Source organism: Panthera pardus, unplaced genomic scaffold, assembly GCF_024362965.1.
Source record: "Panthera pardus isolate Hobbes unplaced genomic scaffold, ASM2436296v1 HiC_scaffold_8, whole genome shotgun sequence".
Lineage (NCBI taxonomy): Eukaryota > Metazoa > Chordata > Mammalia > Carnivora > Felidae > Panthera > Panthera pardus.
In genome coordinates this window covers 110807061-110828563 of record NW_026527013.1, presented here as the reverse complement: position 1 = coordinate 110828563, position 21503 = coordinate 110807061, and the positions used below count along the sequence as shown (strand labels likewise).

The following is a 21503-nucleotide window of genomic DNA, read 5'->3' as shown; positions in this document are numbered from 1 at the left end:
TAGGGTCTTCTTCGTAGGGAAAATACTCAGAACGTATACTTATAGGGAGGTGGTTGGAAGGATGGGGGAAAATAGCTGATGGGGGTTAAGGAGTGCATGTGTTGTCATGAGCACCGGGTGATGTATGGAAGTGTTGAATCACTATATTGTACACCTAATACCAATATTACACTGTATGTTAACTAACTGGAATTTAAATAAAAGCTTAAAAAAAAAAGAATATCCACTTATAGACAAAAAAAAAAAACCCAAAACAACACAGTCTCTCTCTTCGCATAAAGTGACTAATTTATCCTTTCTGATAAATAGATTATGCAGATTCTTTAAAGATATAAAATGAAGGGACGCCTCAGTGGGTCAGTCGGTTGAGCATCCAACTCTTGATTTTGGCTCAGGTCATGATCCTAGGGTCATGGGATTGAACTCCTCTGTGCTGAGCATGGAGCTTGCTTGAGATTCTCTTTCTCCCTTTGTCTTTCTCACCCACTCACTCATGTGCTCTTTCTCAAAAATAAATAAATAAATAAATAAATAAATAAATAAATAAATACACACACACACACACACACACACACACACACACACACACACACACACACACAATGGATCTTCCCAGGGTCATTCATGATTCTTGGCGGAGAATAGATAAGTGGGGCAAATGAACAAACTCACATACCAGAGAATAAACAGAAGGTAAGAATCACTATTTTCCACCACTGATGCTGTAAACTAATGGATGAGAGTAGTGGAGGCCCCTCCAAGAAGCAAAGCAGGTTTTTCATCAGCATTCTTACTACTTACCCAAGGTTTTCACCAGTAAAATCACAATTTCCTCCAAGCCATACCTCCATACCTCCATGTCTTAAACATTCCTCCTCTCCCCACCCCAGTGCTCCTTCTTATGCTCATGTCATGCTGCAGGCTTCTGGAGTGAAAAGGTCAGAGGCAAAGAAACATTTGCTACCTTGATGTGCTCCTGAAGCTGAGCCTGGTGCTGCCGTGTCAAGTTCTCATGCTGTTTCTGAAACTCTGCAATCAGGAGTTGCTTCTGGATTTGCTGCTGTTGCTGGATAAGGAGTAATTCTTGCTGCAGTTGCTTTTCACGGACAACAGGATCCACCACAGGCATCATCATCCTGAGGTCTGTCCTCAGGTCTAAAGGTGAGATGGGCTCCAGGCCCACAGGAACCTCTGATTTCACATCCACTAGAGAAACAGGGGGAAAAAAAGGGTGGGGGTAGGGGGCATGACAGAGGATAAGAAATTAGTACAGTGACTTGGAAACAAACAAAAAATAAAAGGGATTATTATACCCTAATACCCCTTCATGAATCTTCTAAATTTCTCTTTTCAAGGAGATGAATCAAAACAAAACAAAACAAAACACCAAAAAGATGAATCTAATCATTTACTGGTATATAAGTCATTCATAAAAACTATTCTACTTGATCAGTTATGCAAGTCAGGTAAACTTAGGACAAAAAAATGCAACTCTGTTGAGAAGATGCCAGGTTATAACACAGAAGTATCACAACTCAATTTCTACACTTGCAAACATTTTGGTTTGTAATTAGAATCAGAAGACAGATTCTAAGATACACTCCTTAAGAATTAAGGAATTCCTGGGGTGCCTGGTTGGCTCAGTCAGTTTAGCTTCCTACTCTTGATTTTGGCTCAGGTCATGATCTCACCGTCATGAAATCAAGCCCTGCTTCAGGCACGTGCTAGCCGTAGAGCTTGCTTAAGATTCTCTCTCTCCCTGTCTCTCTGCCCTTTTCCCCTACTTGTGCTCTTTCTCTCCCAAATAAATAAATAAACAAATAAACAAACAAATAAAGAAAGGAATTCCTTAAGAATTAAAGCTTTTTAGCAAGGTATCTGTAGGGCTATGGGACCTAACAAAGAAAACGACAGATCTGCATGCTAAAATCTTGAAAATGATGAGTAGGTTAGCTAACCAACCACAACAATGGTCCCAGGTCCAAACATCAAGGAGTGAAAGTAGCCAACTTTCTATGTACTGTTCTTAAAATGATAATATTTCAGTTACCTTATTCCTAAAATGAGCAAGGCAGAAAAATGGTGAGGAAGCCTAAAACAAATCAAACCACTAGAGGAAGAAGATTTGATGAGAATAATTATAGGACATTTAAAATTTAAATATCTAAAATAAATTAGACAATGCATAACAGTTCATATTATATATATATATATACACATATATATATACATATATATGTGTATATATATATATATATATATATATATATATATATATACACACATACATACATATAATTCTACTCCTGTTAGATAACTTGTAGGATGGAAGGCATAAGCACAAAAGCTCATAGACAAGGAAGACAGGCAGTAACAACATGGAACTATTAAAAGGACTAAATGGAATAATCCACTCCAAGGACTTAACACATATAGTACATTTCTCAATAAATGCTCTGAGTTTTTTAAGTTATACAAAAATTGAAATTTCCTGCATATGAAACTAGATGATACTGTGTGGCTCACAAAACAAAAATATTAAGAACAAGCATGCAAATAAAATTGCATGTGATTTCCATTTAGTACTAGAAAATAAAAACACTAAAACTTCTAGAAAAATGGAAAAAGGAAAAAGAAAATAAAGGAATATAAACAAGCAATTTTAAAAAAATTATCTTTACCAGTAAAGAAATATAAAGTTTAAGTGAAAGTAAGCCATTGTTTTCTAAACATTAAATATCATCTATATGATTCATGTATTTGCCTGTGTGTGTATATAATGGCCCATTGTATGGTGTAAGCATAATACCAAGTAGACAATTATGTATTGCAAGTGGCACTACCAAATAGCTTAAAACTTCTAAAAAATAATTTGGTGATATGTAGGAAGAGGTGTTAAGTATTTTACCATTTGATTCAGGTTTGCCAACTGTAGGAAGATATCTTAAGGAAACAATAGTAACAGGAAAAAACAGTTCAATGTCATACTATTTATTGAAGTATTATTATTTTAATTAAAATCACCAGCTACAAGGAAATGTCTAAGTAAAATATGTCACATCCATATGGTGGAAAAATACACAATCATTAAATCATGGGAACATGAAAAATGCTATTACAACATTAAGTGAAGAAACAGTAATAGAAGTGACACATACCCTATGATAGCTCTTTAAATAAATATCATTTAAGTCAATATACATTTATTGAGAACCTTAAATTCTCAGGTTTGATGCTAGATGCTGGACTGAGCAGTAGAGCAAAAATGACAAAAATTCCAACCCTCCCAGAGCATTGGGTTCTTAACTGTATTAGTCTCTGAATTCGTGTACCAAAGACTGGTGAGGTACAGAAGATAGTTGTATGTGGGGTGGAAATAGGAATAATTTTCCCTTTCTTACTTTTCTGTATTTTTCCAAATTGCATTTAATGCTCTGACTACTACTGTAAGTAACTTACATCTGTAGATTCCAGGTTGGGAACTACAAAGTTTATATTCTGTGTGGATTTAAGAGCTATTTTCATTAAGTCAAGAAAAGCTAACAGAAATCTTGTTTGTAGAAGTTAAGGCTGCAAATACTAAATGAAACATTAATGCCCTTACTTGTCACTTGAATTGCACATGTGTACAAGGCAGGTGGGTGAGGTGGAAGGGGGGCTGGTATCAATCTTGGGTTGCTAACACTGGTCATTTTTCAGTGTATTGATCAGAAGCTTGTGTTGATGATGCTACATATGTCACTTTAATGAAAATGGTAAAACAGTTTATTAATGAACCATTGTTTGGTGGACAAAGTCTTCTAAAACACTGATGTTTATGAAAGGAAAGATAGTAATTGTGACGAGTTGGGGACTAAATGAGGATAGTGGCCTCTAAAATCTCTTTGTTGCAGTACCTGCTATAGAACTTTCAATCAAGACTCTGGAGTAACATGAGATTTTGAACATTAATTTATAGAGTTGGCATAATTCCAACCAAAAGCAATGACTGTTAATGACGTATTTCATTTTTGCATTAAAAAGGCCAAACTACAGCCCCCAGTGTTTACATGGAAATCCCAATAAACAAAGGTCAGAATTTATCCCTATAAAGACAAAATGTAGAATTTCAAAAGACACTGGCCTCTCTCCTTGTTGGCATTGTTATTATCCATAAATTGTGATCATTGAATCTCTTAAAAAAAAAAAAAAACCTTCCCACAAAAAAAGATAAGGGAAAAAAGTCCCAGAACTCTCCAAAACAGCTATTGTCAACCTCAAAGGGTAATTTGACTTCTTAACCTGCTATCCCAACAGAAATGATTGTGTCTAACTGCTTGCCTTTGTTCAGAGACTAATCACTAAATTGTGAAAAATCACCCTCAACTTAGAAAAACTGCTCTTGATTATAAATAATTGCCCAAGACTGAGAGAAAGCGGCAAGCAAGATCCCAGTCTTTCATCCAATTTATTCAGCAGCAATCCACATTCCATTTGTCTAGACTAAATATAGCAGCGTTTATACAAGAAATCAATAGTGCTTGCAGAGAGGAGAGCAAAGGCATGAATATTTCATCAAACTCAGAGAGAAATGGCAATCAGCAAACTGATGGTTCTGTGTAGGTCATCTTTGGCCTGCTGGATTAGTTCTGTTACTTGGACAATAGCTCATCTCTGGCTAATCATAATCATATCATAAGCATTCTTTCTATTTTTAACATTAATTGTATTGTGGGTGACAAAGACTCATCGTATTCCAAAAGAAATGATGGATTTTTCTTACAGCTTCTGTGACAGGCTAATAAGCCTCTCCAGGAGCAATAATAGTAACACAATACCAGGGCTGAGTTTCAACAAGTTACAGTCACTTTCATATCACAGGATGTGAAAGAAAGGGCATTGTCCACAGCTGCTATATTATCATAATTAGAAATAACCAACTTACAAGAAAAAAATTAACAACCAATTTTAACAATGAGGAAATGGAATCATCTCTATTCATAACATTTCTTGCATAGGAGCATGCAAATTCCTTACAAATTACTTAGAACAGGTGCCAGTAGTACATAAGTTAGAAGGAAGTTGATGGAACAAATTGTAGTTATTAGTAGCACTAGTTATAAACAAATGTTTTTTTTTAACAGACCTCAATTACTTTAGCTCAAGACTTCATGCTTTATTCAGACTCACTATGTTTGTCTGAGATTTCAAACACATGCCAACACAAATATATGTTATATTATATTTATGTTATTAATTCTAATACCACATGCCCAGTCAGAACATTTCCACATATATATTAACTAGTCTTAATTACCACTTTACAAAGCCCTTGTCATTCTTTCTCCAGTGTCTTTCTTAATTGTTTGATAGTTATTTATTCTTCTTTTAGCATTAATCAACTCATGCACTTTTCTTTTAGAAACTGTTTTTAGTTTTTAATGAACATGGAAACAAAAAAGCTCCCATTTCAAAATTAAAATCTCAGATCATGTAGATGTATATAACAATCACATCTATTTAAGCAACATATATGCCCTGTTTATACTTGTAACTAAATTTCTTTGACAAATATATTTTTTAAACTATTAAAGTACTAATTCAGAGTTCAGAGAATAATCTAGTAGCCATGGAGTGTTTCATTCTTCACCATAGATACTGTTGTTATCTACAGCAAAGGTTAAGTAGAGAGAATTTTTGTATGTTCATAAACAGAAATCTTTGGTTTCTCTTTATCTTATAAACAAGAATCCATTCTTTCTAAGAATGTTTTAAGTGAACAACTTGCAAACCCCACAGATGGAAAAATTCTACGGACACACAATTTTGGCCATTTACAACAATCACAACTATGGCTGCAGCCTGTTGATGCTGTTCCTCTGGTAAGATCTCAAAGAAGTAGACTGCAAACTTCAGGTTTTTACAAAAAAATGGCATCGGCACAGACTCACCACCAATTTCTATGTGTCAGTTTAGCTAAAAATTAAAACTTGCAAAAATGTAATATACATTAGGACCATGTTTATTTCAGTTAATGTTCATATACAGCAACTGCAACTCAGAATACGTCACCGATGCAGACCTGTACAGCCAGTGTACGTGAAAATTAAGTTCTCTATACCAAGGAAATGGTTGTCCACAATCACTGGCAAGTGGACATACGAACTACAATTTCTAGATCTGGGGAGAACCAAATGTTGCTCGGACTATCTGATCAGCTAACATAAGCAGTTTTCTTCATGAGCCTTCTTGAAAAGCTATTGAAGAGGTCTTGGGGATGGGTGGAAGGCAATCAAAAAGTAGCTCATTATGGTCTCTGCCCTAACTACAGCACTGTATGTCAATCTCACCTTGAGGAATCTTCAAGAGTTTACTCTGCAATGGAGGATAGATTCTAGCTTCACTACCACTTCCTTGTCATTGGTTATTTTCATCACTGAAGAGAGTTTTTCGGATAGAATACATGGGTTTTGGGAAATAAACATAAGAACTCAAATCTTTTTCTTCCTTCAACTTCACGAAGTTGATTTAAGCCCATTTAAACTTCCTTGATATTTCCTTTTCTGATACCTGACTATCACCTGCCACCCCACCCTTCTAAGAGTCTTTTGGAACTAAACATATACAACTTTGTAATTTTATTTACATTTTTACTCCTTATCCCTGTTGGCTACATCAGAGCATAAAGCTATCTAAGGACAGGGCCCTGTCTGATGCTTGTTTGAATCTTTTCTCTCTAGTCCTTTATCTCAATAACTATACTATAGCACAAATTCTTAAGTATTATACTATCTAAAGAAAGTATCAGATATTGCACAGGGCTGTATGTATCTAAAACAACATTATAGTCATTGCTTTTATGTATCATCAGGCCGACATATCATTTTTCATTAACTCCTTTATTCAGCAAATATTTGTGAAGCCATATTTAATAACAAAATAGTTTTTAGTCAATAAGAGAAGTAGGAAAGCCTTCAGAGAACTCATATTTTGATGCAGAAGATCAACCCATAAACTTATTTAGAAAACATGACACATTAAAGGCAATGATGTTGGTGTTCCAGAATCCCAGCTGGGTCCCCTTCTATTTTCTCTCCAGGACCCTCCATGGTGATCTCTTCCATTCCCAGGACTATTTGCTTCCTATATGGTAACAATTCTATCTCCAACCTAAACATCTATTCCAAACTTGCAACCCAAATGTATAACTACTATCAGCAATCTCCACTTAACTAATACTACTATTTCTCCAGCACCTCTGGTCTCAGTTATTGCAACAAGAGACAACTGAAGTGTCCCTTTTATTACCCATATCCAATTGACAGAAATGATCTTTTCGACACTCAAATACTTTTTGTATCCATTAAGATCTCTCCACTACCACTGCCTGTTTTACTAAAGCAGTCCTCTGTCACGAAAACCAATCAACAAACCCCAATCTTTTTTCTCTTAAATGTTTTTTTTATTTTTGAGGGAGACAGACGATGAACAGGGGAGGAGCAGAGAGATAGGGAGACACAGAATCAGAAGCAGGCTCCAGGCTCCAAGCTGGCAGCACAGAGCCCAACGCAGAGCTCGAGCTCACAAACTGCGAGATCATGGCCTGAGCCGAAGTCAGACGCTTAACCCACTGAGCCACCCAGGTGCCCCAGAACCCAATCTTTAACATAACTGGCCTGTCCCCCCATGACGTGCTTTCTGCCTGTGTTTCCAGCCTCAATACCACCTACTTTCCCTTCACGTGAGTCATACTGATCTTGCAATTCCTTAAACACACCATGCTCTCCTAAGTTTCAGAGATGTCTCATAAACATTATCACTTCCTAAAACCCAATCCCACCCCATTTTTCTACACTGATTTTTATTTATCCTTCATATAATAAAAATGACTTGCTCTAGGATGTCCTTCTGAGTTTTATTGCATTTTCCTATTAAATTCTTCAATTCTTTTCATAACATTAGTCTCCCTTCACCATTATCCTAAGTTCCATGAGAAAAAGGAGTGTATTTTCAGTGCCTAGTACAGCATAAAAATATAGTAATGCCTTAATGCATAGCTGGAATGAATGAAAAAATAAATGAATAAATGATAGTCATGGGAATCACATGGGTATAAAATCAGAAACACTGCATGTATGCATATGTATACACATGCCCAAGTAAAATCCTAAAACAATTACTTACTAGGTCTTTTTGACTGCTCAAACTTCAGATAAATAATATTTGACTGCTTAAATTATTGATAACTGAATGAGTTTCCATTAATAGTGAATAAGTATTTGTAAAAAAAAATGATCTCAGATATTTTTCTACCTAATGTGTCATTTCACATTTCCCATGTCATAATCTACTCTTTTTTTTTTTTTTAAACATTTATTTATTTTTGAGAGACAGAGACAGAGCATGAGCAGGGGAAGGGCAGAGAGAGAGTGAAACACAGAATCTGGAAGCAGGCTCCAGGCTCCGAGCTGTCAGCACCGAGCCCGACATGGGGCTTGAACTCACGAATCATGAGATCATCACCTAGGCCGAAGACGGACACCCAAACGATGAAGCCACCCAGGCACCCCTCCCATGTCACAATGTACTCTTAAAATTCAGTGTGCTGACAGGTAATAACCACCAAAGTGGGGTGGGAACACTGAGTAAAATAAAATATACCCATGTATGCTGTTTGTCTCAACAGAGATCACCAAGAACAGGACACAGTGCTAAATTATTGAAACAATAAGGCCTAATTTGTAAAGGATTATTCTAGATTATATTAGAAAATGAGGCAAGGAGCACCCAGGTGCCTCAGTGGGTTAAACATCCAACTCTTGATATCGGCTCAGGTCATGATATCAGTGTTCATGGGATTCAGCTCTTCACGGGGCTCTGCGCTTACCGCACAGAGCCTGCCTGGGATTCTCTCTCTCTCTGTCTCTCTCTCTCTTTCCCTCTCTCTCTCTCTCTCTCTCTGCCCCTCCACCATTTGCACCCTCTCTCTATCATAATTAATAAACTTAAAAAAAAAAAGAAAATTAGGCCAAAACAGATAAACTGTAAGCTAAGAATTTTCTGGTCTCCAGGTTGAAAAATGAAGAATTAAATTACTAAATGTAAATAGAAAAGAATAAATTCTTCTTTAATAAAGGTAAATAAAGAATAAATAAGTTATTTTATCAAAATTCTTCAATGCTTTCTCCAAAATAACCAATAATTGACTTTATAAAAATACTGAACACCCTTAATTGAAAGCTTTTCATTGAAATGTATAGTGTTATTTTTGCCTTAGAAAGCACATTTTCTCTGAAAAAGGAAATTAATAAATGTGACTGTACCTAACATTAAAATTGGGAAATGGGAAAACAAATAATACATCCTCAGTCTGATGACAAAGCTGCCCAAACTTCACTTTAGTAGTACAAATATTCTTAGATGATTTTCCAGTTACTACTTATAATAGCATCATCATGAAATAAAAAAGAATTAGGAAATTATCAAACATGAAAAGAATAATTTTCAAAACAAGAATTATTTAAGTTGATTATTCCGGAAATACACTTCTCCCTCAAAGTGATTCTGTTCAAGTTATACGTGTCTTTAGTTTCTTAAAGTGCACTAATACACGGCATAAATGAAAAGAAAATACACGCGAGAAGCAATCTGGGCTTTGATTTACTATTCTCTTATTTCCCAGGGGTCTGAACAGGAAACAAAAATAACCACAAATGACTAAAATTTCAGTAGGCCTTGAAATATCAACATTTAAGTTAAAGAAAGCTAACTTTTTAATCAAAGCCTTACTATTTTGATTTACTTAATTCAAATTCCCTCTCTGCAAATATGCTTTTGAATTAAGCAGTCATAACAAACCATAACACAAACACGAATTGCCAACTCATTTGTAATACCCACTTAGTTCTAAACTATCGCAGTGTTTCCTAGTTCCTCACTATTCGAGAACCCAGTAAAAGCTTCATTGAGCTTCTTGCAGTAGGGAAACTAGATCAAGCCAATTTATGGGACTTCAAGGTAATAGGAGCTAAGAACCTAATCCATATTATTTTGTAATTTGAGATAAAAATTTAAGTTGACATAATGGTACCTGTAAATGAAACCTTCAGTAGATGAGAAATTTTAGTGTTTTTCAAAATAGAAAACATAAGTGTTAATCTATGAAGTTATTTATCTAGCCACATATAGCACTCATCATCTGGGAAGAGCAAACTGACTTCTGTAAGAATTTCTGTGAAAGTGCGACAAATGGTTTCCTTCTCCATTTTTCTTCCTACAACCTGTAAGTTCTTCTAGGTTACAATCACTAAATTATTACTACTTGCAAATGGTTAACAATACTTCCTTCTGCTTATGAAAACCTAATATTTGAAGCAGCAGATTCCCTTGTAACCCTGTATTCTAGTTCATCATTTGACACATAAAATAAACTTAATAAGTAAGTTTAAGGTTAGTGAATATTGATTGACTAAATTAGCTCTCTTGGCAGATACCCATCTCCAACAACATTCTTCGTGTCCAAATCATATTTGTTTCTTCAGAAAACAGACTTTTTTTCCAAGGGTGTGTTCCCACTCTTCTATCAGGAACCCTTGTCAGTGGAAGTATGTAACTATGTTCTTTTTTGATGAGAAAAAGAGCTTTTGTGTGTTCTTGTATCCTGCCAGCAAAAAACAAATACCTTTGACCAGAAAAAAATTTTCAATCTTTCCTGAGAGCTTCAATGCTTAATATACTCAAGACAAGAACATAATAAAAGTAGGAGGAGGAAAAGAGCAGAGATGCTACCAGGTATGATGCTTCCCTTCTTTTCCTCTTTGATTCAAACCATGTCTTTTATATCTACTCTCTAATCTTCAATCCTACAGGATGGAAACAGGATCTCCACCAATGCACTTTTTTTTTTTCCCCTTCTCCAGATCTGGGTTGTTTGTGAAGTTCTAAGGAGATCTTTATTACAAACCAAAAAGTCTTAAAGTCCCACTAAAACCTTCTAATATAGGATTGTACTGACTTTTAAAAACATTTCTTTAAACAGCTGGACACTTTCTTCAAATAAAACATTATGAACAGCCCCAACATATAAAACCAGGACGAGCCCAACTCTTCAGCAGGAACTGATGTCCTACCCACTAACTTCCGCTCTGGCTCCTTCCCCTGGAAATCCAGATTCCATGGAATTCAGTTTGAAAATCACTACATTATTTCTTTATTTGCTAAATTCAAATCAGAGACAGATTACATTACTGCTCTTTCAAAGAACATGCATTACTATTTTGTGGAATTGTGGGAATTTAGAATTTTTGAATTGGAAATAATAAAGTTCCACTTTGTACACACAATTTGGGAGAAAAGTAAATGCTAAAAAATAAAAATTCATCTAACATTGCATAATTTCAAATCTAGCCAGACAAATGCATTGGCACCTGTGTTTATGTTATTGCCACATGGTGGCACCACTTTTGCTCACAAGTAGAAATACCCACTATCCTTTGTCAGGAAGCACTTTGAATATGTGAGTTTTAAAATAATTATGCAAGCTTGGAATTATGCAAAGTTTTCAGGGCTTGAGCATTCTAATAAAATGTGACTTCCCTATGCGGATTCTAAATTTGGCTTTCTAAACTTGGTTAAGAACAAAGATACCATAATGTTAGTCAGTCTGGAGAGTTGCTTTCTTTTAATTTAAATTACGAAGCCAACACCAATACCAGTGCTTATTATGTGCCAAACACTGTTCTGAATGTTTTACAAAATAAATGTTAATTCATTTACTCTTTTGTACAACACTATATGAGGTTGTAATATCCGGTTACCAGTGGGGCAGAGATGATTATGGTCCTTAGTCACAGATGACGAAATGGAGGCCACGGAGAAACTTGGCCAAAGTCACATGGCTACTAACTGGTACAACGCGAATGAGAATAGACATCATTCACTTCCAGGGTCCATGATCTTAGCCACTTCACTCTTACTTGTGAGTTCTACAAAACAGGTAACCAATTTAATTTCTATGCAGTTTATGTTGGCATAAACCTTGATATAAGGATACTGAAAACTTTTTTGTTAAAACAATATCATATATTTTACAGGGTGCATGGGTGGCCCAGTCGGTGGAGCGTCCGACTCTTGATTTCTGCTCAGGTCATGATCCCAGGGTCGTGGGATCGAGCCTTGCACCAGGCTCCACACTGAGCATGGAGCCTGCTTAAGGTTCTCGTTCTCTTTCTCTCTCTCTCTCTCTCTTTCTCTCCCCCTCTGCCTCTCTTCCCTGTTTGTACTCTCTCTCTCTAAACAAAAAAAACAGTAAACAAAAAAACCCACCCAATATCATATATTTTTATTTTTAACAGTAAAGAGAACCATTTACTTGTAATTGCCAATATATACAAAAGAGAGATTTGTAGAACACATTTATGCATATTTTGACACATTTGTGTATTTTCAGGTGAGTTCAAGGCATCCTTCTCAACACCTGTGTTCCAATGCTTTTCTAAGAAATAATTCTGTATTTAGGAAGTGCAAATTTGGTATTTCATCCTTCTCTTTTAGCTACAGAAAGTTCTGTTGAGTCTAGACAATTTTTTTATTTCATCTTACTTTCCAATCTCAATCTACTAACTCACAGGTAAAGACTGCCTCTTTACCATTAAGGATAATGAAGTTATCCTTAGTATTTGATTAACTAAATCCCATTGGATTGTATCAGAGGTAGAGACACTGACTTATAATTAACTGTAAATAGTGTTAATGAGATTTAAATGTGTTGTTCATAAATTTCTAGATTACTTTTTTAATTGAAGTAAGTAGTAACAAAAAGGAAGAGGCAGCTGTTTTTTTGACAGTGTGAGAATAGATTTGACAGGATAGACTGTGGTGGTTTGTTTTTTGTGATTTTGGAGTTTTTTTGGTGTATGAGTCCCTGTGCATTATGAGGGATGATCTCTAGCCATTAAGGCACAACTTAGACGATAAGTGTAAGGATCTACCTCAAAGAAGGGCCTGAAGTTGTCAGAAAATTCTGATTAAAAAAAATATATATATATTATATATATAAATACAAATCAATAAATCTGTATCTGTGCATTAACTAAAGACCTTCAGAATCTGGCATAAGAAAATGTAATAATTTTTCTCTGTGGTTGGTGTTTAATTAGATGTCATTAAAATTTCTATTTCTGGTAGAACTCATAGTATCTGTTTATAGGAATGGCCTGTATTCAGAGAACTGTCAGCATTATAGAACAGAAGTTTCTCAACATTTTAAGCACAGCTTTGAGATGATCAGTCTACAACTTGAAGTGGTACATTTTGTACAAAGTATAAGAAGTTACTTAAAGTATTAAAAATAAACAGGATTCTGTAGAGCTGGGGTCAGCAAACTATAGCTCATGGGCCAAACCCAGACTGCCTTGGTTCTTCTTTACCACCTACAGCCTAACAATGACTTTCACATTCTTGAATGGTAAAAAAAAAAAAAAAAAAAAAAAAAAAAAGTGAAAATTATTTGGAATTCAAATTTCAGCGTTCATAAACAAAGCTTCATTGGAACATAGTCTATCTTATTCATTTACATATACTGTATGGCGGCATTTAAGTTATAAAGTCAGAGTTAAGTGCCACAGAGACAGTATGGCCTGCAAAACCTAAAATACTTACTATCTGACCCTGACAGAAAAAAGTCTGTCCAACCTACTGCAGAGGATCTACAGCCAATATTTTATTTTCACACAGTGATGTTTCCCTATGATAATCAAATTTCTAAGCCACCTTTCTTCTCTACCCTACTTAATTAGAAAGTAGAATATGCTGACAAGAAGACCATATAAAAAAAGCTCTAAGTATTTTCGTTGGATTGATATATTAGTTTTAGGATTTGTTGCTTGCTTCTCACATTAAGCAATTAACTGGAAAACAAAAATATAAACAAATATGATGGCATTTTTAAGTTTATTTATCTATTTTGAGAGAGAGAGAGAGAGAGAGAGAGAGAGAGAGAGAGAGAGAATATCCCAAGCAGCCTCTGTATTGGCAGTGTAGAGCCTGATGTGGGGTTCGAACTTATGAACCGTGAGATCATGACCTAAGCCAAAACCAAGAGTCAGATGCTTATTAACCAAATGACCCACCCAGGTGCCCCAAACATGATGGCATTTTTAAGTGACCAATATATGTTGAGCAATAGTTACAATTTTTGCATGAATGTTTTTCATTTCATATAGCAGCCTTGTCATTATCCCCATTTTACAGGTTATAATAAGGAATACTAGATAGGTTTGAGTTAATTTTTGCAAGATCACATCTACAACATCATTCCTTAGGTGCTATTTTATCTTGTTTACTTAAATTTGTGGTAAATATTAATTTAGAATGAAGTTAAATGAAAGTCACTTTATCATATTCTATATTAAACAATTCAGGTAGGTTCTCCTTCTAATGTTTCTCCCTTCCATGAGGCAGAGATAACATACCCCTCATTAAGCTAGATCTAAAACAAATATTTGTTCAACTGAAATCTCTTTTAATAAAATAAAGAACATAGACTGCTCCCATCTAGGTAGCAGTTGTGATATAAATATATAAATATGTATATATACATATATATATATATGTGTATATATATATATGTATATGTATATATGTATATGCACACATATACATATATTTAAAAGAGCTGTACATTTTATAGAAATCAACAGATGAATGAATTTAGGAAAGGGATGTTTAGAAATTACAGGATATTGTGTTTATTTGACATTAAAATTTTTGTTAATAATGTGAGGGCTGATTTAGTTTGTACTGAGTATTTTAAAACCTTGAGGTTTTAAAGAAACATCACGTGTACCTCAAAGCTACAATAATACTACTACAAGGTTGGCTATTATGCCCTAGTGATAGATCTGCAGCCAAACCACTGAAGAAATTTGGTGCCTCAAACAAAATAGCCCTAGTAGTTAGCGTTGTAAGGGGGGGAGGGAAACTTATGGAAAAAAATAGTTACTCAAATGTTCTTCCAGATATTAATGTAATTTTAAATTAATGTAACCCAAGATCATAGGAAATACATTGCTAATCATAGAGCTTAGCAAAGCCATTCTGAATCCAATGGTTTCAATTTTATTTTCCACAGAATTCATGACATAACGTAGATCAGGCTGGTAGAAGAGATTCAGCAGCTTGAGAACTCATTTGTTAAACAAAAATTTAAGTTCTGGTTTTTAAAAAGTGATTTAAATCAATGGTTTGCAATTTGTAATCCTTGAAAGGAATTTAAAAATGTAAGTATTATCTTGGTGAAACAGAAAAAGTAAGAAAAAAAATAGATGCAATTTTTATTTATCATAAAAGAAATACACTTGTACAGGGGTTACTCAGGTTTCCTCTCCCTGCTGGGGTTGGAGGAGGAGTAAGGAGCTGGAACCCCATGTGACGCCTTAGGTCAGTAAGGGAATTCGACCTGCTGAGTTAGGCATGTGTCTGTTAGATTTATGTAGGCTATCCAGTTGGTTTTATTCCTTCAAGGTAAAGTTGGCAGGAGGCAGGATTCAGTCAAAGCCAAGGTTCAGAAATTTCTGGGCATGTCTGGAGAGCAGGTGGGGCTGGCACAGCAGATGTCCATTTGCATAAAAGATAAAGACACCTCCTAAGAAAAACTCATCTTCAGAAAAGAGGAAGCCAGGCCTGACACACTTGACCTGATAACCAAGCCTCAGGGCCTGAGGGATTCGGACTGTGAACACACGGTTCCATACCTTCTCTGTGCACTCTCACCTCCAGGGCCCAGGGTTCAAACCTTGTTTCCATCTTTTATGCTACTCTGAAAATGCTTTCCTCAAACTCATTGGTAAGATTATATTGTTAAAACCAAGTCATTGTTTCATTTGATGCTCTCAGTCATGGAACACAGTTGCTTTAGAGAAAAAATAAATGAATGAATGAATATATCAATCACTGGCTCATGCACATATATTGCCAAAGGATAGAAGCGGAAGAAACATGGCAGAAAGAACTGAGTCTCACGTTTTAATCTTGATCACTTTATTTCCATGGGCCTTTGGTTCCTCATGTAGAAAATAAAGCAAAGAGGCTAAAGTGATGATTCGCAAGCCCCTTCCTGGTACTAAGGCTATTCTCTCCCCACCCCCAAATTATATAGAACATATACTAGTCTCTATGAGAAAGTCTATCTCATGAAGGAGGCAATTACTGTTGGCCTTCACTGACCTCCTTGGGTAAATCAATAACCACCAGAGCTGGCTCTAACCATAGAGAAAGGAAGGGGTCTTAGGAGAGAAGACAGGAACTCCTACCAAATAGAAAATGACAGAGAATGGAAAATAGAAACTCCTTTAGAAAAGGTTTATCTAATTAAAAATCACCCTACGGCAGGCTTTGCCTGAGATACAAAACCCAATTATGGTCAAAATTGTTTTCTTCCTTGATTGTGGTGTTTGGAAACTTCTCCTCAAACCCTCCATTGTAAACAGCAAAACATTGCTTTCCATTTTCTGTTTCAAAGAAAACATCTTTTTCTACAAGAGTTGTTTCTCAGTGGAAAGTAATGACCGAAAATATGTATATTTTGTAATTCATTGCTTATGGGAAAAAAATAATAAACATTTTCCTCACTACAAGTGCTACTATAGAGCAATACAATACCCAATTTGAGAAAAACCAGATATATTATTCTGATACTATGAAATGTGATGGATATTCAAGACACCCACATTACTTAATAAAGTCACAGAATATTGACAGTAATTAGAAAAAAGATACAACTAAAATTGAAAAGTAAAACTGAAAAAAAAGTTACCCACAATTTAAATATTTTAGAATTTCTTTTTTTGGTTAACACAAAAAGATAACATTACTTACAAAGTCTTACAGAAGTAAAATTAAAACCTCATCACCAGTTTATTTTTATTATTTCAGTGCATTTAAATATGAACGAAACCTTTTTTTTTGGCTGAAAAAATCCTGCCTTCCCCCCTCCAAAAAAGTACCCTATACTGTCCAAAGCATTTGGTCCTGTTTAATAGCTAAAAACTCTTTTTTCCCACCTCTCTCTAGTTTGGCTCCAAGTCAATGCTGTTTTTCTCATTCCAACTGTTTTGGACATATGCTGGCCCAACTAACAATGGTAAACACAGCAAGCTGTCTCTGATATGGTGCTGATTAAGTCATCTTGTGAGCAAGCAGAGTTTGGATGTTAAGATGCTAAGAAAGAAATTACTTTCAGAAATTCTTCTCCCTTTGAAAAATATTTAGATTCTCAATTTTAAATTATATGATAAACAAACCATGGGATACTTTAAAAAATATATTCTTTCAATGTAGGCTTAAGCATTTGCAATACAAAGAAAACTAAGACACGATCCTTACATTTATAGATTTTACAATTTAAAAGGATAAGGAAAAGCATAGGGAACAGTGAAACCCAAAGATGAGCTTAAACATAAGTTTCTAGAGAGTGGCATTTGCTAAGTCGTAGAGGAAAAGAAGGTAGGAAAGTGAAATTATGAATACATTGAATTGTATTTTAATATCCTATTAGGAAAATATTAGTACAAAAGTAATATCTTAACCCAAGAATTAGGAACAAAGACCTAAAGAACATCAAGCATGTGGTACAAATAAATAACTGGAAGGGATATAAATATGATAGGGCATGAAATTATTATTGAGAATGAAAACAATTATTTTTAAAAGTTGGCACCTTAGATTCAATTTTGGTACATTAGAATTGAGCACTTATTTTTCACTTAGCTTAGATTGCTATATGACAGCTTCCCCTCATTATGCAAATGGAATAGATAAAACCAAATTGTAAAATAAAGCCAGAAATAAAAGTTTTCTTTAAAAATGCATATGTATTTGGAAGCTTAAGAGGAATACAGAAGTCAAAAAATGGGCCACCTCAAATTTGAAAAAATTGTAATATCTCATTTATTGATCAATAAAGCTCTCACCAAGTTACTACTATCCAAAATTTGAGTGTCATGAAAGCAAGGCAGATTAATTCATTCATAATTACAGATAATTATTTTTCAGTTGTACTCTTATCAACAACTGAACTCAGTTTTTTTTTTCTTATTTCTAAATTATGTGTGCCCTGAAAATAGAAAGGTGAAGACTTTTGCTATCAAAAAATTTACCATCTAAGCAGGGTGGGAATCCAAGAGAAGAGAGGTGACAAACTGGATGAAAGGTATAAAATAAGATAAAGACTATACTATCTGAACAGATAGTTAGTGACGTCGATAGGTGCCAATTTGTGAGAGTTTTCTTTAAGAAAGGTATTGTGCTAGTAAGTACTTTAAAGACATTATGAAATCACAGACATAGGAAAAAATAATTTTGTCTGTAGGAGTCATTAGAAAGGCTTATGAGTACAAGATACTAGAGGCCAGAGGATGGGGAAAGAGCTAGAAAGCTAAAAGCAACAACAAAAGAATACCACAAGATAACCATTTAATAATTAGGGCTACCCAACACAGAATAGAAAGAAAAAGATGATGCATTAAAAAGACGTCTTCAAATCAGTAAGATTTGAAGACCAACTGGATAAAACAAGTAGGAATTTTTTTGTAAAATATCACTGATACATTTAAATTATATAGCAATGTTAAGGCAATATTGAACTTTTTAATTTTAAAGTCAGAAAGAAAAAACTATATGATTTTTTTTTTTTTCTTAAAGGAGCAAAATCTTTTGACAGCAAAATGGGAGCATATAAACGACGATAAACTATTTTCTTAGTCACGGAAGTTTCCTAACGGTACAAAGCCACATAATATATTTTCAAATTCTTAAAAACTTTTGATCAGAAAATACAGATTAAATAAAAGTTCAATAAAACATGAGCTGTATCATAAAAGAAGAAAATTCCTTAAAAAAAAAAAAGAACTGTGACACTTGTACATGACACTACAGATCATTTTGGAAAGAAATTAAAGGAGATCTAAATAAATGGAAATACATCCCATGTTTACTGATTAGAAAACAATACTCCAAACTGATTCACAGATTCAGTGCAATCCCTATCAAATTCCCAGTTTTGTTTTAATTGTTTGCAGGAACTGACAATGTGATCTTAAAATTCATATGATGGACACCTGAGTGGTTCAATCCATTGAGGCTCTGACTCTTGATTTCGGCTCAGGTCATGATCCAGAGGTCATGGTATCAAGCCTGGCATCAGGCTCTGCGCTGAGTGTAGAACCTGCTTAAGATTCTCTGTTCCCACCCCCCCCACCTCTCTCTCTCTCTCCACCTCTTCTCCTTTCCTCCACTCATGCCCTTTCTCTTTCTCTCTCTCTCAAATTAAAAAGGAATTCATATAGGGGCGCCTGGGTGGCTCAGTCGGTTGAGCGTCCGACTTCAGCTCAGGTCACGATCTCGCGGTCCGTGAGTTCGAGCCCCGCGTCGGGCTCTGGGCTGACGGCTCAGAGCCTGGAGCCTACTTCCGATTCTGTGTCTCCCTCTCTCTCTGCCCCTCCCCCGTTCATGCTCTGTCTCTCTCTCTATCTCAAAAATAAATAAACGTTAAAAAAATATTAAAAAAAAAGGAATTCATATAGAAATGGGACAACTCAGAATAGCAGAAATAATCTTGTAAAGAAAATACAGTGTGTAGGACTCACACTTTCTGATCTTAAAATTCACTGCAAAAACTACAATAATCAAGACAGTGAAGTACTGGCAGAAGGACTGATGTATCAACCAATGAAAGAATATTAAGAGCCTAGAAACAAGGCCTTACATTTATGGTCAATCACTTTTTGATGAGAGTGTTAAGACAGTTGAATAGGCAAAGAATAAATAGTCTTTTCAACAAATGGTGCTGGGACAATGAGATATTTGGATGCAAAAAAATGAAGATGGAATCTTACCTCCCACCATACACAAAAGATCAACTCAAAATAGATTAACAGTCTTAAATGTAGTGCAAACTCTATGAAACTCTTAAAAGACAACATAAAAGTAAATCTTTGTGACTCGGATTAGGCAATGGTTTTTTAAGTAACAAAATCAAAAGCACAAATGAAAAAAAAAAAAGAGATAAATCGGTCTACATCAAAATTAAAACTTTTGTGCTGAAGATGATAACATGTATCCTCAGAATGGAAGAACGTATTTACAAATCACATATCTGATAAGGGTCTAGTATCCAGAATATATCAAATAAACTTTTAAGAGTTTAAACTCAAAACTACAAATACAAACGACCTAATTAAAAAACAAAACAAAACAAAACAAAAAAAACAGACAAAGGGCTTGAAAAGAGTTCTTCAGAGAAGATACACAAATGACCAGTAAGCACTTGAAAAGAGAATCAACATCGTTAGTCTTCAGGGCACTGCAAATTAAAACCATAGTGAAAAAAAAAAAAAAAAAAAAACCATAGTGAGATACCACTTCACACCTACCAGAATAGTTATAATCAAAAAGATCGATTATAACAAGTGTTGACAAGCACTTATGACCCAGGAATTCCATTCCTACATATACATAACAAGAGAAATGGAAAACACACCCACACAAAAACTTGTATGTTGACACTCACAGCAGTATTAGTCATATAGTCAAGACACAAATCAACCCAAATGTCAATCAACTGATGAACTGATAAAATGTGTCATATCCATACAGAGGAATATTATTCAGTAACACTAAAACTAAATGTAGAGCTAACATGGGCCAAACGGATGAACCTCTGAAAGGTTATGTTGTGTAAATAAGCCAGTCACAGAAAACCAAATCTTGTATGATTCTGTTTACATAAAACATCCAGAATAGGTAAATTTATAGAGACAAAAAATAGATTAGTGATTGTTTATGGCTGGGAGGAGTGAAATGGGAAATCATCGTCAATGGGTATGAGTTTTTCTAGGGTAGACAAAAGTATTAAAAATTAGATTGTGGTGATGGTTGCATGATCTTGTGCCTATACCAAAAAACATTGAATTATACATGCTAAATGAGTGAATTTTATGGTATATATCAATTCAGTTGTTAAAAATAATCTAATAAAATTGTCTAAATATACTGAGTCTAGGAATAACAAAAAGTGAATATACAGAACAAGATATTTCTTCATTTCAGAAACACAAAAGATAATAACTTGAAAACTGTTGTTTCTTCTAGAAATTTTAAAGATGGTAGTTGCCAAGTGCTTTCAATCTAGCTGTTAAGGTTACATTTTTAATTCAACTCACACTCTTACTAGCTTGTTTTGGAGCAGCATGTGTGAAAAATTAACTTAAAATGCCGCCACAATATTGACTCCAACTTTTTTTTTTAGTTTATTTATTTATTTTGAAAGAGAGAGAGAGCGCGGGCATGTGCGCAGGGAAGGGACAGAGAGAGAGAGGGAGAGAGAGAATCCCAAGCAGGCTCCCCACTGTCAGTGTAGAGCCCGACACAGGGCTCAATCTCATGAACTGTGAGATCATGACCTGAGCTGAAATCCAGAGTCGGATGTTTAAATGACTGAGCCACCCAGGTGCCCCAATTGACTGCAA

At 35.0% G+C, this 21503-nt stretch overlaps 1 protein-coding gene across 9 annotated transcripts in view; it reads right to left on the bottom strand.

The window, feature by feature from the left end:
- The window catches only part of HDAC9 (histone deacetylase 9), a 929650-nt gene that overhangs the window by 445683 nt on the left and 462464 nt on the right, over positions 1-21503 (bottom strand). For all 9 annotated transcript variants that reach the window (XR_008420659.1, XM_053898416.1, XM_053898417.1 and 6 more), the window contains one exon: positions 965-1206. Coding sequence is in view for 8 of the 9 variants with exons in the window: in XM_053898416.1 (XP_053754391.1) it covers positions 965-1206 (242 nt within the window). In the remaining variant the exon portion in view is untranslated. The remainder of the gene's footprint in view (positions 1-964; positions 1207-21503) is intronic.